At 39.9% G+C, this 19,107-nt stretch overlaps 1 protein-coding gene across 3 annotated transcripts; it reads right to left on the reverse strand.

Annotated features, from left to right (window-relative positions):
• Positions 1 to 4,723: 4,723 nt before the first annotated feature.
• tmem25 (transmembrane protein 25) lies at positions 4,724 to 17,423 on the reverse strand. 3 transcript variants are annotated; one of them, XM_082180150.1, is made up of 15 exons: positions 17,279 to 17,423; positions 16,828 to 16,888; positions 16,407 to 16,757; positions 14,795 to 15,085; positions 14,289 to 14,420; positions 14,161 to 14,194; positions 13,970 to 14,073; positions 11,438 to 11,524; positions 9,676 to 10,718; positions 9,425 to 9,586; positions 8,162 to 8,274; positions 7,909 to 8,079; positions 6,759 to 6,902; positions 6,587 to 6,657; positions 4,724 to 5,026 (listed from the first exon to the last, which is right to left on the reverse strand). In XM_082180150.1, exons 2-9 carry the CDS (start codon positions 16,880 to 16,882, stop codon positions 10,645 to 10,647), a joined length of 1,128 nt encoding a protein of 375 aa, XP_082036276.1. In that variant the 5' UTR covers positions 16,883 to 16,888; positions 17,279 to 17,423; the 3' UTR covers positions 4,724 to 5,026; positions 6,587 to 6,657; positions 6,759 to 6,902; positions 7,909 to 8,079; positions 8,162 to 8,274; positions 9,425 to 9,586; positions 9,676 to 10,644. The 3 variants fall into 3 exon arrangements, with proteins under 3 accessions (XP_082036276.1, XP_082036277.1, XP_082036278.1); XM_082180151.1 differs by lacking the exons at positions 4,724 to 5,026; positions 6,587 to 6,657; positions 6,759 to 6,902; ... (1 more) ...; positions 8,162 to 8,274; positions 9,425 to 9,586 and having other exon boundaries at positions 10,589 to 10,718; positions 11,397 to 11,524; XM_082180152.1 differs by lacking the exons at positions 4,724 to 5,026; positions 6,587 to 6,657; positions 6,759 to 6,902; ... (1 more) ...; positions 8,162 to 8,274; positions 9,425 to 9,586 and having other exon boundaries at positions 10,670 to 10,718; positions 11,438 to 12,348.
• Between the last annotated feature and the right edge of the window lie 1,684 nt (positions 17,424 to 19,107).

The raw sequence follows: 19,107 nt of genomic DNA on the forward strand, positions 1-19,107 counted from the left end.
GTTGGCCACTTTTCAAGACTCTTCACACAGCGATCAACATCAGTCTGTGAGAGCTATCGTTGCTTTGACACAGAATGCATTAAATGACCACATCTTTCAAATTACATCAATTCTTTTCTCCTCTAAACTCTCAGTGCCTAGAGAACCACATGTACATGCTCCTCTCAAAACTTCAAAACATAATACAAAACTGAATAAGACCGCAAACTGCTACTTTTCTACAGTAATATGAAAAGAGACAGTAGGGTTGATGTAAATGGACTTGTGTCGGGCCTAACCCTAACCCTAACCTTAACCCAGCCTGCAAGCATCCCACTATTGCATTCACCTCCCTCCCCAAACCAGTGCTGGGGTTTACACACTCTCAAAACTGGGTTGTTTTCAATCCAAGGGCTGACAGAACACATGTTGGGTTAATTTTACCCAGCAAATTGGGTTGTTTATTTAACCCAGTATAGTTGATTAATTTTTCTTATAATACTAGCTTATTTTAATTTGACTTCATACACAAATGAATGTCTATAGATCTCGAAACCTTTTTAAAATACTCGATACAACCACTGGCTTGCATGATCATTCCTTTATTTTAAATCATATTTTACAGTTTAGTATATTTTAAATAATTTTGAATACATATTGCCAATATTTAAGCTCGTTTAACAAATATTAGAAGTAAACATCTAGAAGTAATTTGAGTGTAAGGGCCCAGTCTCTGTTGTGCCGTCTCCACTGTAACGCACTGGATCTCGTGAGCTTGTGTTCAGCGGAGGAACTTATAACTCCAGACACCCTCCTGCGATTCACTCTCAGCCGAAATATGACTGACTCCATAGCCTGTCCATAAACTATCACTGGACAGTTCTGAGAACATATTTTAACATAATACATATTTTAACATAATACATATTTATATTGTGTATATTTTTCAATAGAATCATACAATTTTATGCAAGGCATCAGGCGTTTCCATCACACTAAAAGATCAACATGACACTCGTGACTCACATCGCGCCCCTGTATGTTGCTTTTCATAAAATTAAACGAGACACAGCACCATAACAAATTTATAGATAAAATAAAATGTACACAAACCTGTATTTTACCGAAGACATGCACCATTTTTACGGAGCTGCACTGCTCTCTCCTGAAGAGTTCATAAAAAGGCCAGCGATAAATAACGAACACTACCCAAACACTGGGTTGTTATGTCTGACCCAGGATCTGAATAACACAAGAACACTACCCAAACACTGGGTTGTTATGTCTGACCCAGGATCTGAGTAACACAAGAACACTACCCAAACACTGGGTTGTTATGTCTGACCCAGGATCTGAGTAACACAAGAACACTACCCAAACACTGGATTGTTACGTCTGACCCAGGATCTGGGTAACACAAGAACAGTACCCAAACACTGGGTTGTTACGTCTGACCCAGGATCTGGGTAACACAAGAACACTACCCAAACACTGAATTGTTACGTCCGACCCAGGATCTGGGTAACACAAGAACACTACCCAAACACTGGGTTGTTATGTCTGACCCAGGATCTGGGTAACACAAGAACACTACCCAAACACTGGGTTGTTACGTCTGACCCAGGATCTGGGTAACACAAGAACAGTACCCAAACACTGGGTTGTTACGTCTGACCCAGGATCTGGGTAACACAAGAACACTACCCAAACACTAAATTGTTACGTCCGACCCAGGATCTGGGTAACACAAGAACACTACCCAAACACTGGGTTGTTATGTCTGACCCAGGATCTGGGTAACACAAGAACACTACCCAAACACTGGGTTGTTATGTCTGACCCAGGATCTAGGTAACACAAGAACACTACCCAAACACTGGATTGTTATGTCTGACACAGGATCTGGGTAACACAAGAACACTACCCAAACACTGGGTTGTTATGTCTGACCCAGGATCTGGGTAACACAAGAACACTACCCAAACACTGAATTGTTACGTCCGACCCAGGATCTGGGTAACACAAGAACACTACCCAAACACTGGATTGTTATGTCTGACACAGGATCTGGGTAACACAAGAACACTACCCAAACACTGAATTGTTACGTCCGACCCAGGATCTGGGTAACACAAGAACACTACCCAAACACTGGGTTGTTACGTCTGACCCAGGATCTGGGTAACACAAGAACACTACCCAAACACTGGGTTGTTACGTCTGACCCAGGATCTGGGTAACACAAGAACACTACCCAAACACTGGATTGTTACGTCCGACCCAGGATCTGGGTAACACAAGAACACTACCCAAACACTGAATTGTTACGTCCGACCCAGGATCTGGGTAACACAAGAACACTACCCAAACACTGGGTTGTTACGTCTGACCCAGGATCTGGGTAACACAAGAACACTACCCAAAACACTGGGTTGTTATGTCTGACCCAGGATCTGAGTAACACAAGAACACTACCGAAACACTGGGTTGTTACGTCCGACCCAGGATCTGGGTAACACAAGAACACTACCCAAACACTGGGTTGTTACGTCTGACCCAGGATCTGGGTAACACAAGAACACTACCCAAACACTGGGTTGTTACGTCTGACCCAGGATCTGGGTAACACAAGAGCAACATGCGTCCCACACTCTTCTTTTACCGCTCTCTCCAATTTCTGGATTGAAGTTCTAAGCAGGGCTGAAAGCTCCCTGTAAACAAATACCCCCTTAGGGTCAATGACAGGTAGATGGAATGATGTGGGTAGTCTGTATTGCATCCCTCTATTCCATCTGCCTCCCTCCCCGATTATGTTTGGGGCTTGAAGTTGTGACTTTTATCCTCATGGGATGGAGCTATTATAATGAAACAGGAGGGTTGTCATTGGCAGAACGCAAGCGCACAATGCCCCTCTTTCACCGCCCTCTCCAGTTATATACTGTTTCAAGTGTGGTTAAGGACTTCCTTCCAGTCATATTCTTCCTTAGGGGTGATACAAGGGAAATGGAACGGTGTTGGACATCCCACAGAGCATCCCTCCATTCCATCCATCTCCCTCCTCAACCACAGTTGGCCTTCAAGTAGGGATGTACGCTCCCCTTTTGGATGGGTTACTTAAGTTGTATGAGTCGCAGCAATTGAAACACTATGCATCCCATGTTACTCTTTTCTGCCCTCCCCTATTATTTGGAATTTAAGTTGGGATAAAAGCTTCCCTTTTAGACAAGTATTTCCTTAGGGTCGATACAGGTAGATGGAGTGATTATGGGCAGTGTTATCCCATTTACCTCCCTCCCCAACTAGTAAACTCCCCTTTGGCTGGGTGCTTTTGAGGGCTTCTTAGCTAGAACCCTGTAAAAGTAAAGGTTATCACCTCCTTTTTATTTCTTGGCATAGCGCCGGAGATCACTATATAGAGAGTTGAAAAGTTAGTTAGGGGAACTGTGTGAAGAGTGAAATGTGTCAGTGCGACTGTAGAAAACTGTAATACTTCCACATATGGAGGTCTGCAGTACAGAAGCAGGACGTGCATGTGTGTGTTTGTGTGAATGTATAAACCCAGCTAACGGGCATTGGCTAACGTTCTGGCAAGGTTCTCTTAAAGATATGTACAAACGTTCTTCCAGTAACATTAATAGAATGTTTGTTCAGAGTTATCTGGCCTTTAATAATGTTCTCAGAACATTAGCACAAAATATTATTCATACATCGTTTATGGAGTATTTTTCTCTGAAATGTTTCATTTCAATGTTTTTTAAATGTTGCTATTTTCAGAACGTTCCGAGAAAATGTTCCAAGAACATTCAAAAGTAACATTCAAAAGTAACATTCAGAGAACATTCAAAAGTAACATTCAAAAGTAACATTCAGAGAACATTCAAAAGTAACATTCAGAGAACATTCAAAAGTAACATTCAAAAGTAACATTCAGAGAACATTCAAAAGTAACGTTCCAAAAACATTCAAAAGTAACATTCAGAGAACATTCAAAAGTAACGTTCCAATAATGTTTGCATAAACAAGAATATTTTTTTTTAATATTGAATAAACTGGATGTTTTGAACGTTCATAGAACATTCAGAAATAACGTTTTATAACTTAATGGGAATGTTAGAAAAACAGTGCTAGAATATATTTGTGTTATCTGGGTTTGCGTGTGTGAATGTATAAATGCGTGTGTGTGTGGTTGATGTGAACGTTGATATTGTTCAGGCAGTTTTCTGCTTTTCTCGTCTCTGAACGGAAACCACAAAGAAAACATACCAGAGCTGGTGACTAATTATAACCAATCAAAGACATGAACGCTTTATTAAAACTGAGCTCGGATGACGTCATAAATCTTTCATCATTTATTCCCCATAATGTTGTTCAAACCTGAATTACTTTATTTCTTCCGCTGAACACAAAATAAGTTATTTCGAAGAACAGCGGGAACCAAACAACACTGACTTTCATTGATATTCCTCACAATATCTTCTTTTGTGTTTCACGAAAGAAAGAAAGTCACACAGGTTTGAACGATACGAGTAAATGATGACAGAATGATCCTTTTTGGGTGAACGATTCCTTTAAACGTTCACAATACTGTAGTCATGGCTGCACCTGCATTATATTCATATCTTTACCGTAAACACCTTCATTTAGTCTGCGCTAATCGACAGCGCGTTTATGCAACCTGCATATTCCCTTTAATAAGCTCAACTGAGATCACTCTGTTCTGTGATGAAAGAATCGACAGCACAGCTGACAGTAAAGACAGGCTTTATTTATAAAGACAGGTTAACAAGCGTTTATTTGAAGCTTTTACATTTACAGGAAAACTAAATCAACTAAAGAGATTTCAGCGTGAATGAAAGCGGTTTAGAGCAACACAGATGTTTTTGAAGAAAGACGGATTTGTTCTAATAACCCGATGAAAGACAGGTTTGTTCTTATAATCCGCTGAAAGACGGGTTTGCTCTTGATCTCAGGGTGAGATGGGGTGTTTGGGGTTCTTCTGTTTGCGCGCCCCAAGAGTGCTGTACTCGTCTGGGCGTGTGTTCAGCCGCTGGACGACAGATAAAACATTAATAATCAATCACACATTAATAAAACTTCACAGTTATCGTATGCGTGTAATGACCGTCCTCTTGTGAGGAACCCCTGTATAACTTATAAAAGCCAGCTAGAAATATTCACGTATACAGACCGAATTTATGCTGTGAAAAATCTAAACATTATAAATGTAAAATGTAAAATAATTATCTGGAATTTTTTAGTGTCTAATATTAATATTTGACCCATCATTAGAGTATTTTATAAATATATGGATTTCAATAGAATAAAATAATAAGTCTCAATAGTTAATTTTATTTAATGCATTAACATCTCATTAACAGACACAGATTTTGATTTTAATATAGTATTAGTAAATGTTGAGATTAACATTACCTGAGATTAATAAATGATTAAGAAGTATTTGTCATTGTTAGTTCATGTTAAATAATACAACTTATTGTAAAGGGTTACAAAAATAACTTAATTTATCTAGTGTGATAATGTCAAATTCAGTACATTTGATCTTATTCATTTTATAGTATCATAATTCATATAATTTTAGACAATACTTCTCTAACTTATTCCATGGCCCCCGAACACTTTAAAACACTGACATACATGATGTAATATAACATTTATACACTGAAAAATTGTATTTTATTTGATAATAATAATAATATTATTTCTTGTTTCCAGTCCAAATATCAAAAAATTCTTAAATCAAGAAGCATTTACTAGATAAGTAAAATGGGTTAGTGAGTTAAATTTAGTGAGTTAATTGATCAAAACAAGCAAAATTACTGTATCTGCCAATGGGGTATGAAAAAAAATCTTAATTCAAATGTAAAAAAATAAAAATAAATAAATCTTAATTCAAATGTAAAACAAGAAGAAAAAAAACTAAATTCAAATGTAAAACAAGAAAAAAAAAACTTAATTCAAATGTAAAACAAGAAAAAAAATCTTAATTCAAATGTAAAAAAAAAAAAAAAAAAAAATCTTAATTCAAATGTAAAACAAGAAAGAAAAAAACTTAATTAAAATGTAAAACAAGAAAAAAAACTTCATTCAAATGTAAAACAAGAAATAAAATCTTAATTAAAATGTAAAACAAGAAATAAAAACGGAATTCAAACGTAAAACAAGAAAGAAAAACTTCATTCAAATTGAAAACAAGAAAAAAATCTTAATTAAAATGTAAAACAAGAAATAAAAACGTAATTCAAATGTAAAACAAGAAAGAAAAACTTTAATTCAAATTGAAAACAAGATTATTATTATTTGTTTACCCCACTGGCAGACAATTTTGCTTGTTTTAAGCAAAAACTCACTTAATTTAGTTTTTTTTTTTTGTATTATCAGAAAACAATGTATAAGTTCTTATGTCATTTTACTTATCAATTAAATGCTTCTTGATGTAAGAATTTTTAGATATTTGGACTGGAAACAAGACAAAAATCCTGCATAAGAAGAGCATATCTTGCAGTGTATTATTAAATACAGCATTATTAGTGTATTAGTGTATTATCAGGTTATTCCTCATGAACTCAGATGTTGATGTTGCTCGTACCTGATATGTTGTTTCTCCTGATGTGTTGTTACTCACTCGCTCATTAGGGATCAAACTCTTCCGGTCCGAGGCTGGAGAGACACAGGCAGATGATATGAATATGAAGTGTGTGTGTGTGTGTGTGTGTGTGTGTGTGTGTGTGTGTGTGTGTGTGTGTGTGTGTTCGCCTCACCTTTGTTGTCCTGGTAGCTGGTCCGGGTGGAGGGTTCAGCACAGACGATGTAAACGGCCCATCCGATCAGAGCCGTGACGAGGATATTGCTCACCACAACCGTGATCAGCGCCGACCAGTCCAACTGGATCAGATTCTCAGCGCCTACACACACACACACACACACACACACACACACACACACACACACACACACACACACACACACACACACACACACACACACACACACACACACACACACACACACACACACACACACACACACACACACACACACACACACACACACACACACACAGATCACTGAAAGGTTCTTCTATAGCATCACTGCGAGAGGGAAAGAAGAGAAGAAAACTCTTTTGGAAGCTTTATTTTTGTATAAAAGAGTAAAAACCTGGACAGTATCACGCATTAACTGTACTAGAGTAAGTTGTCTTACGGAGAACGGTTAAATGTAGAGTTTTTGGAAGTGAAAAATAACAGATCATCTAATAATTTACAGCGAAAAACCACAAACTGACATTTCCCAGAATTCCCTGTGAGACAGAGAGACACCTTTGATTGTTTGTTGTTATCGATGAGGGTTTAATGTTGTTTATTTCATTATTCTAGAGTGTGTGTGTGTGTGTGTGTGTGTTTCCATGATGGTGTTGTGTGTCTCTACTGTAAATCTCTCAGCTTGTGGAAAAGACTCTTGTGATTCGTCATTTATGATCAGTGTTATTATGGTCTGTGTCAGTAAACGGTCTGGATTATTCATCAGAAAATTCCATTCACCAGATTCATTTTGTTTTGTAAATCAGTTTTAAATGGTCTAAGGTTGTTCTGTAAATGTAATTCTGTTTGCATTTGTTACAGTATTTGTACAGGATTGTGATTGTGTGTGTGTGTGTGTGTGTGTGTGTGTGTGTGTGTGTGTGTGTGTGTGTGTGTGTGTGTGTGTTTACAGTGATACTGGTGATTATAAGACAGATTGAGGATAATAGCCCCAGTTCTGCTCTATTTCTATACACTAAAGCAAATATTAAGAGTTTCTCACACTGTTCAATCCACACCTGTTCACTCAGATAAAAGCACGAGGTCTCCACACACACACACACACACACACACACACACACACACACACACACACAAAGGATTTACTCACGCAGGATTTTCACTCGAGCTTTAAGACAGTTCCTGCTGTCTTCACTTGAACAGCACGTGAAGAGTCCCGACGCTTCATAAGTCTTCAGAGGCATCGGCTCATGGTCAAAATCACCACTTGCACACACCAGAGTGTTGGTGATTTTGTCAATAGAGAGTCCAAACTGAGAAGCTGCAAAGTGAACGTTAGATTGCATTAATACACTTCTTTGACTGTGAAAGAGTGAATATTTCCAGCTGAAGGCGAGTCTTACACTTGTCTTCTGATGTGACTGATCCCAGAACTGTCATCAGGCAGAGCCAGAACAAGCGTCGGTCCATCCTCAGTGTGATGATGATGATGATGATGATGATGATGATTCTCCTCCTGTAGATAAAGAGAAGCTCAGAGTTCACTATCCTCCATCTTGAGTGTGAGAGACGCCATGATCTACAGCATCAGTGTTACAGACGTGATGCCGTCCTCAGATCTGCTCGACTACACCACACACACTAGAGCTCTGTTCACACTCGTGTTTTATGAGGAAACACATTCTGATTCAATTAAACATTTGATCACACCTCACAATTAGCTTCAGATTATTCATATTTCTTAAAATGCCATTTTAAACTTAAAGAATTTATTAATTCTGGTTAAAACATTTCAAGTTGTAAAATTCATGTTTTATGAATAAACTATGAAATGAACCGTATGGTATAATGGATAACGCATTAGCTAACAACGAGAGTTACGTTTGTTACACTATTTATTCATCTTTGTTAAAGTTAAGTAATAAAACACAACTGGTCTTTGTTAGTTCATGTCAGCTCAGATCCATTACATAATAATATATATTAATCTATAATAATAACAATAATGTTTAAGTAAATGTTCTAACGTTTGCTGAGATTAATAAATGCTGTAGAAGCTAATGTTTACAAATCAAACCTTAGTGTACAGTGTTACAGCTAAATTGTAATTAAAACGTAGATATATAGATGTATCTCTAACAAGATATATTATATTAATATCACATTACAGTTACAATCCAACTTTACTTAAAAAAATCAAATCCCCTCTGTATATAAAACAATTTAAATACGCTTTTATGTAAGACTTTATCTTAAGGTGATCCAGTTAGACACAACTACATCCATTTACTTTAGTAATAACAGTAAATTATGCATAATTAGTAACTGACCCTAAACTAAACCGTAACTCTACAGTGAGTACATGGTTTATTAATATTACTCAGTACTTATTTGAGTAAGTACAATCAAACTATTATGTTAATTTAAAATAAAGGGTTACACTTTATTTAAGGTGTCATGTTATAGTGCAATTATATATTTAAGTGCGGAGTAACATTAATAAACAATGTACTTACTTTAAAGTTACCGTTTGGTTGCATGTAATTATGCATAATTTACTGTTATTGCTTTAGTAAGTTCATGTAACATATGTAAGAAAGACACTGTAAAATAAAGCGTTACCGTTTTCTGTTAAACGTAGTTCGAGTGAAGAATGAAGATTATACCTCAGAAGCTCCGGATCCTCGTGTGACTCTGAAGACTGAGATCAACCGGAAGTCAGAACACGATCCGGGCCTGAACTTCATCCAGCGATGACAACGTCAAACTCACCGTCTCACCGACTGAGACACACGCTCAACACCTCAAGATAACAAGAGAACCGGCTTCTGTGGAAGTTAAACACACGTGACAGCCGTTACGCCAGTGCTGTGAATGATGGTTCATGTGTGTTTTATAGATGTTTTTGTGCACTTACACACAGTCTGACACCAATAAGAGCAAAACCTGCAGATGAAAGATCGACTTCCGGTGCCGTAAACTGAAGACCACAAACACCTGCGAACATCCTTCAAAACGAACACACTCTCTCTCTTCATTCCACACACAACATTATTACACTAATCACGTATGATGTGTGATTCTCTATAGACTTTATTGAGGTAGGCCTATTTCTCATAATAATAATAATACAGCAACTTTCACAAGCAAGAGAGGGACAAGCACACTGACTGGAACAATAATAAACTAGCACTAGTTAAGCTCAGGTAAAGTTAAACCAGTGGCGCCTCCTGCTGGATCAGACTCAGAATGAGCTTTACAAAGATACACTAAATATGATTTCAATAATCTTTATACTTCTATTCATCTAAGTACATACAAGTATCTCACAATATCTACATATTTACTGAACATTCCTTTTTATATTACACAAATATGATGTAGCATTCCGTAATAGCAGCAATGAACTCTGGGTAAATACTGATGAGAGCACATATTTACAGTCCATTAATGTACAGGTACTTCTGAATGAACTACTGATCCCATGAATCTCTGTCACTGAATCAGTCGTTTTCAAGCGTTTTCTCTGATTGTATGAGAGAACCATCACCAGCAGTCCAGCACTATACAATTAACTCATGTTAGTTTGCTAATATCTAGCAAGTCTGGGAGGGAAAGTCCCTGTTTCCATAGTAGCAGTGTTTTCTCTGCTCAGTGCATTATGGGTAGTGTAGTTCTTCTTCAGGACAAAGCAGTCTGTCACTCAAACTCTTGAGCTGCAGTCAAAGTCTGTCAGTAAATCTGTTTGGATGTTTGTTCAGTTATAAGAATGCTGAAACCGAATCCCGTTCTGCCTGCTGTCAGGGTTCAGGTGGATCAGGCTTCGTGAGGTCAGGGTTCAGGTGGATCAGGCTTCGTGAGGTCAGAGGTCAGAGTGTGCAGATGTTCAGAGCCAGATCTCGTCACTGCTGGTACTGCTCACTTTATAGATGTAGCCCACCATCGGATAGCGAGCGAAACCTGTCGGGACACAATCATTCAACATCTATTAGACTCAGTGAGGAACACTTGATCTCTCGTTATTGGTTCTTGATATCAGGGTTCTTTAAAGGGACAGTTCACCCAAAAATGTATAGTTTAATTTAGGCTTTTATTCACATATACACATTGGTCAGGTCATTAAATATGGTAAACAAGCTGACGAACCAATCAGGTTTGTTCATGTGGGTCAATAAAGCTTCTGTTTAAGTTCGCTGACTAATGTTTACATGTGATTAAAAGCTTAAACTAAATCATGTCTCTTCGGAGGGATTGGATTAAAGCGCTCTATTCATATGGATTTATTTTTCCATTTCTTTATGTCAGAGTTTTGAGTGAATAGGGACAGAAATCTCTCAGATTTCATTAAAACATCTAAATTTGTGTTCAGAAGATGAATGAAAGTCATGGGTTTGGAAAAAACATTAGGGAGAGTAAATCAGACTCTGAGGTGGTGGTGGCGCAATGGATAAGACACATGCCTTTGGTGTGAGAGACCCGGGTTCGAATCCACTGTGAGACACCAATGTGTCCCTGAGCAAGACACTTAACCCCTAGTTGCTCCAGAGGCGTGCGACCTCTGACATATATAGCAATTGTAAGTCGCTTTGGATAAAAGCGTCAGCTAAATGAATAAATGTAAATGATGTCGGGATTTACATTGTCGGGTGAACTGTCCCTTTAAGGTCATGACCTCTGACCTCGGGCAGCGTAGGCCGCAGACAGATCCTCCTCTTCCTCGTCTGCACGTCTCCTCTCCAGTGTGTTCGGTCTGGAGATCTTCTGCCCTGAAACACGCAGCTTGAGACAGGTGATGTTTTAGAGACTCACATTAGATATGTTTCCATACACCTATTTTAATTAAGCACATTTTGGGAGATTGCATAAAAATACTCCAAGGATGGGAGCACCGAGATGCGCATTAATTCTATAAAACACTCACGCGCTCAATAGAGGAGGATCATTGTTTTATCTGATAAGACATGCACATAAACTGCTACGGAAACAAATTTACTGAATAAATCCCTCAAACCTCATGTGACTTTGCCTAAGCAGAGGCTGTGATTGGATAACTGCACTAACCAGCGGACCAATGGCATCGCAGCATCTCAAATGTCGGGTTGGTGTTTCTGAAACACCAGAGTCAAAGTCTGTTATCAGAATGATTTGATTTCATCACTAGATACTAACAGTGCAACCGATAATCTTTTCTCCACTCTAACATTGTGCTTGGACAACTTCTGTCCCCTTTTATCCAGCGAGCATCATTCTAAACTCAGGGCTGCAAAGAAAAGTCTCTGCCTTTCTTACACAGGACAACCTCCTGGACAACAACCAGTCTGGTTTCATAAGCGTCACTCGTGCTGCTCTCAGTTATTGAAGCTCTGAGACTCAAGAGTACCTTCCAAATCCTCAGTTCTCATCTTGCTGCTGCTTTTGACATAGTTAACCACCAGATTCTCCTGTCAATCCTTATGATGAAGGGCATCTCAAGTACAGTTGTACACTCCAAGGGGTAAGGTGTCTAAGACCCAACATCTAGCTACTGGAGTGCCTCAGGGCTCAGTGCTGGGACCTCTTCTCTTCTCCATCTACATGTCATCACTGGGATCTGTCATTCAGAATTTTTTTTTTTTTTTCATCACTGTTATCATCTAGCTACTGGAGTGCCTCAGGGCTCAGTGCTGGGACCGCTAATTTTCCTACAGTACAACCACTGGCTCTGCTCCCTATACCTAAACTCACTACTTCAGACTGATGTGTCTCCAGAAGCTTGTGTTCTGCAGATGAATGGTGTCTTGCTTGCTTTTTCTGCATTCTTTCTAGATTGATCATTTTTTATGTTATTGAATTGTTGTTTTGTATTATTTTTATTTATTTTTTTTTTCTTCTGCTTATGTTCTTTGTTTCGTTTTTTATTTTTTTTTACTGTTTAGTCTGCATGTCTCATGAGTTAATATGAGCAGGAGTGGAACTCTGTACAAGCCTAGAGTGGCTTCGTTCCCTCCTTGCATAGTTTTGTACTTGTACTAAACATGTGCTAAACAAATAAACCTAAACCTAAAACCTAAACCTTGTGGTGAAAAATCTCTTTCACTGACCTTCACCTGGACTGTTGGTGCATTCAAGTCCTCCTGGTAAGTTCGTACTTAGTGGGAAGTCGTGTTTACACCTGCAGGTGCGTTCAAGTCATTTTCCTCAGAGTAAGATGGCGGTGTACTTTCTCTTAATTACACAAAAATACAGCAAGGTTCTTAAACTCTATAGAAAATGAAAAACAAAGAAATTGCTTTTAAAAAAATGTTTTTAACAAATTTATGAAGCCACTGCAAACTTTTTCTTTACATATTACATTGTTATATTATAATGCCATCATATTCTGTGCAGGCAATTATCTACTGCGCTGTAAATAGAAAAGCCTGACATTATCACTGCTAAATACCTTTTAGTATTGTGGTATTCCGCCATATTTCTCACTGACACGCCCCCGACTCGTAAAGATCGGGGCTTAAAGAAAATCCCGAGCTTCCCATTCGTATTTACGACATTGTGGTGAGGTTCATGTGCATTCAACTCATAAATACGATCTTTCCGAGATGACTTCAACGCACCGTGTTCCCTGCTGGAGGAATGACCTGCCGAACTCAACCTAAGCTGCTGAGTCTTTAGCCACTTTCACCAAAATGCTGAAGACGCATCTCTTTCGAGCAACACTTGACCCATTAATACTAACCCTTGCTATTTTATATCTATTTTTTTAAAAGCACCTTGCTATGTCTACTGTGCCAGAATAACTTCGACTGGTCACAGCACTTACAAATGATGAGAGCAATAGAACAACAGGGCAGCAATATGCAAGTCGCTAAATGATGAAATGATGAAATGTATGTATTGTAATATGATTCCCTCCAGAAGCGTCTGACACGATTGCGTTCCCAAACACCAGCATTCGAACGGAAGAGAACATGACAGTGTTCTTCCAGAAGAGCATTGCAATAGTCCAGGGGTGTGTCAGTTTCATCTGACGCTCTGAGACAAACTCATTTATGATAGAGGAGAAAAGAGTCAGATTGGAGAAACTTACATTTTTATTACTGATATTTTCCACCAGTTTCCCAAGAAGTGATGATTTTGTTCTCTTGAACACATGGGATGGAAACACTTCTTCATTCACAAATGCTTTATGGCATGTTCCAGTTAGATGGGCAGCTCTGTACAGAAGCGGGACTCACCCTTACAGAGCGTGCGGTCGTCGTTCAGCTGCACGTGTGACGGTAAAGACATGTTCTCTCTGGGCAGATACACGCCGTTCACCTGAACCGTCACCATGTCGTTACTGCAACCGACAAACACCAGAACAGTCACAAGATCAATCGTTCAATAATGTTATTATTAGCAGAGAATGCTTGGAGACGCGTCGCACCGTTTGGAGGACAGATGCACTGCGACGGGCTCTTCTGAGAAACAACACAGAAAGAAGCATTTATGAACACATGAACACATTTACATGTATGCTTTTATCTGCAGTGTTCTGGCGTTCAGTCTTTGTACCGATGGCTTTGGTTTTATCCTTCTGTAGGAGGAAGAAGACCATCAAGGTGAAGATGAGGAGGGTGATGATGCCGGCGACGCCACCTGTCACTATCCCGAACATCGGAACTTCCACACGAGACTGCAGGAACTCTGGAGGAACGGGACACGAACTCATACACACACCAGCATTTACATGATTATACACCACCGGTGGGTGAGATGTTTCTGAAAGAGTCTCTTCTGCTCAAGGCTGCGTTTATTTGATCAAAAATACAGTAAAAACAGTGAAATATTATTCCAGTGTAAATCAGCTGTTTTCTATCTGAATATAGGCTATAGTAAAGTGTAATTTACTCCTGTGATCAAAGCTGAATTTTCAGCATCATTACTCCAGTCTTCAGTGTCACATGATCCTTCACAAATCATTCTAATATGAGGATTTGATGCTCAAGAAACATTTATGATTATTATCAGTGTTGAAAACAGTTGTGCTGCTTCAGATTTCTGATGACGTGTCATGTCACCTGTGAGTGTGAGGTTGCTGTGGGCGGAGCCAAGGCTGTTGTTGGCGTTGACCGAGATGTTTCCTGATAGGCTGCTCAGAGTGACCTGCAGGCTGTGATTGGCCAGCCACGGGTGGCTCCGTGAGTCCAGGATGAGGAAGTCTGAGCTGTTGGCCAGCAGCTGACCGGACCGATCCACCCAGGTGATGGTGGCGGGGGGGTTGGACCGGACCAAAGCGAAGAGGATGAGGGAGAGGCCGGGGTCCGCGGTCTCGCTGTAGTGGGCGTCGACACGCAAGATCTCCGGCTGGACTGAGACACGAGGGACCAAACACACACGTGCGAGGTTAGTTCACGCTTTTAAAGCTATGGCCTCTTTATCGCCATCTATGGTTGAAACATAACATTTAACTCGTGATTATTTTATGACGACAGAACAAAATTTGTATTAATATTATTGGTATTGTTATTAATAATACCAATAATCTCGCAACGGAACGCCAAAATGTCACTTCCACTAAAATGGCTGTATCTCTTGAACTCAATTCTGTGGTCGCACAAAACACTCTGTGGTGATTCACCACTTTGTGGCGCTATAATACGGAAAAAAACCATAAAAACAGTTGTAACTACGCAAACATTAGTCCGATTTGACTAGAAAATTGGCATGCGGTGTCTTCGTCCAAGCTGCCATGATGAGGTTCCTGTATCACGGAAAACATGGCTGCCATCGGCCAGTGAAGTTTGCTCACCTCCTAGACCAGGATAATGGAGGCCGATCAGATGAAACTTGGTGGGTATGTTTGACTCATGGTCCTAGAGGTCTGTGCGATGTTTGACAGAAAATTGCCACCGGGTGGCGCTATTTTGCAACGTATCAAACATATACCACACAATATTAATATCATATGTTAAATCTCCTCATTCTGAACGACTTTGCCTCAAGAACCAATCAAAATTTTTTTTTCATATTTGAGATTATTTGTAAAATCTACTTTTTCAAACTCCCCGTAAACCATGCATCATCTAGACACCCTCATTGCAAAAAGTTATCAAAGAATTTTGATCTATTAAATCATATGTGTGTGTGTGTGTGTGTGTGTAAGCATGCTTAATGGAGTTAACATGGAAAATGTGCCTAACCTTACTGGTTTACTGGTGGTAAACCCTTTTAAAATGAAAGTAATCAAATAAGTGGCCCTCTGCTGCTCTCTACTGGTTATAATGTTAATTTTTTCATTCTTACTTTTTCACTGGTTTTGCTTTTGCATTTATTTTTAGACATTTTAAAATCACTATTATAACATTTACACTCACATTTTGTTTACAAGTTTATCACTTCATTTTTCCTTAGATATCAGTTTTGACAATTGTGCTACATTATGATTAATTAATGTATATATAAAATATAATTATTATTCATTTTACATCAGATATCCGACCCGACAGATAAAAATTTAAATATTATGAATAAAATTTCATTTTTAATTATTCATGTTATAATTTATATTATTATATAACATTATTATATTGATTAACATTTGAACAGGTTTTTTTTATAAACTTGCTCCATAATGTATTTTCGTAGATCTTTACGGCGTGCAGCTTTATCCCGGGAGCGTGTCAGACTCACACTGGACGTTGAGCGTGACGGTGGCGTTGTAACTCTCTCCGCCGGCAGGGTTTCGCGCCGCACACACCAGCTCTCGGTCCCAGCGTTTGGGTTTGAGTGTGAACGTGCTGTTGCGCTCGGATCCGTATCGAAGCACTCCGGAATCCCCTGGTGATGTCATAACCAGACGCCCCGCCCCCCGGCTGCCCGTCACCTCGCTCTGCCTCTCCCCGTTCAGGTACCAGGTCAGCAGAGGCGGCGCTTGAGGATTCCAGCCCTTTGATTGGCAGTTGAAGTGGTGAGTGAAGTTCTCCTGTACCGTGACTGACGAGGTCTGCTGTCCGTCAATTTTGGGGGCGGGGTCAATTGCTGCTGGCCGAGAGGAGAGTAAAGTCAAGAGCAATACTGAAATAAAAACATAAGTGAAACAAGAACATCTTACCTGTGCTGGCCCAGATCATGGTGTGAAAGAATAATGAAGAGAGAAGCGTCCTCATAGTCACCTTCACACACACACACACACACACACACACACACACACACACACGAAAAAAACAGGAGTCTCAACCAGATGCGCAAAACTACAATAACACACAAACTAGAATTGTCCAGTTGCACACATGAGCTGCTGAAGTGTGTGTCGTTCAGACCGATTTGAGTGTGTGATTGAAATGTATCAGTCAAGAAATGAAAACAATCTATGTTTCCCAGTGTGATGTTGACATGCAGAATCTGCATCTCTCAGCTGCAGGAGACACACACACACACTCATGCAGCAGCAGCACACACTGATACTGTACAAATGAGGCACATGACAGTTATGACACACACACACACACACACACACACACACACACACACACACACACACACACACACTCAGAGTGTTTTACCTCTGTGCACAGAGACGCTGCTGATTCTGACCGGCTGTGGATCCATTCAGAATGCACACACACACACACACACACACACACACACACACTCACACACACACACTCATACTCATGCAGGAGCGTCACACACACTGACGCAGCACGCTGGGGGGGGGGGGGGGGGGGGGGTTGTGATTCATTACTGATATAAAACACTGAGAGCAGGAGGCAGCAGTGTTCACTGACTCTCTCTCTCTCTCTCTCTCTGTGTGTGTGTGTGTGTTACTGAACCTCCTCCAACCAGACGCAGGATAACCCCGGTCAGATCGGAGCTCAACTCTCAGGTCTGCTCAGCCTCTGCAGTGCAGGATCACATTCAGACATCAGCAGCTGCACACAGAACACATGATGGTGAACTAAACCTCCAGGCATCATTAGTTCATCAAGCAGACGCTTTCATCCAAAAGAATACAACAAGCAATCGAACACGAGAACTGCCAGAAGTGTTAATAGTTCAAGCAAGAGCAGGGAGGGATTGAGAAACAGTGAAAGAATAGAAGAATGATGCAGTAAGAGCAGAAGAGATGAGTTTCCGGCTGTTCCTGGAATATTTCAGGGATTGTGTCTGGATAGGTTTGGGAAGATATTTCCGCCAGTGTGAAACAGTGAATGCGAAGGTGCCGTCTCCAGGGTGGCACCAGTTGAAGAGGTTTGACTGCACATGTTGGAAGTCCTTCCAGAAGAGCATTGCAATAGTCCAGGGGTGTGTTTCCCGAAAGCATCGCTAGCCAACTACGCCAACTGGTCCGTGATGCTACCGTGGGGTCGTCTGTTTGAAATTAAAGTAGAACGGTGTGTCATCAGCATAGCAGCGGTAGGAGAAACCATGCACCTGTATAATGGGTCCCAAAGATGTAGTGTATATGGAAAACAGGAGAGGTCCGAGGACTGAGCCCTGGGGTACCCCGGGGACCAGATGATGCGTTTCAGACCTGAGCTGAGATTCAAACCAGCATAGTGATGTTCCAGGGATGAGAGAGTGCACAGAAGGATCAGCATGAAACTGTTGATGCATAAGTTCAGTATTTCCAGCAGCTGTAATGGTTAGCAGGATTGTGTTGTCGTGTGTGTGATGTTATAGTGTTGTCTTTGAGAGACAACAGGAATGCACTAAACACATGGTGAATGTGGAAAAACAGAGGGTGGAAAAGAAAGTAGGAGAAAAGGTGTATATGGAAAACAGGAGAGGTCCGAGGACTGAGCCCTGGGGTACCCCGGGGACCAGATGATGCGCTTCATAAAGAGTGAAAAAACAATCCCTGCATCAAGACAAGCTGTTTTATCTTCTAACTTAAGAATTAGTCCTTAGATGAAGGTTGATAACAATAAGATAAGTAACATGGTACTAGTTAATACCTGATATTGATTGGTTAGCAGACGCTTCTGGTGTCAGTGCTAACATGTACTTGTTTCTATAGCACTTTATACACTACAGATTGTTTCAAAGCACCTTCATAGTAATAAAACAGTGTTAATGCTGTAAAATTCATAAATTATGAAACAAATTCAAAAGCAGCTCTACGGAAGACAACAGTGTCATTATTCAGCTCAATTCTGATTCACTTCAGTTCAATAAGAGTCAGTGTTGCAAAGTTCGTCAATTATTAATGACTTTAAATAGCAGCTGGACAAAAGCTCAGTGTTGTGTATTGTGACATGTGTCAGACATCGGTTCATAACACAAGCACATGATGTTAAAGGGCTACAGCTGGCATTAGTGTAACTCTCTTTCAGGTCCTGTGCCGACATATTGAGGAGAATCACATCTGTGGTAGAGATTAAAGGTGTGT

This window comes from Leuciscus leuciscus, assembly GCF_965113295.1.
Source record: "Leuciscus leuciscus genome assembly, chromosome: 9".
Lineage (NCBI taxonomy): Eukaryota > Metazoa > Chordata > Actinopteri > Cypriniformes > Leuciscidae > Leuciscus > Leuciscus leuciscus.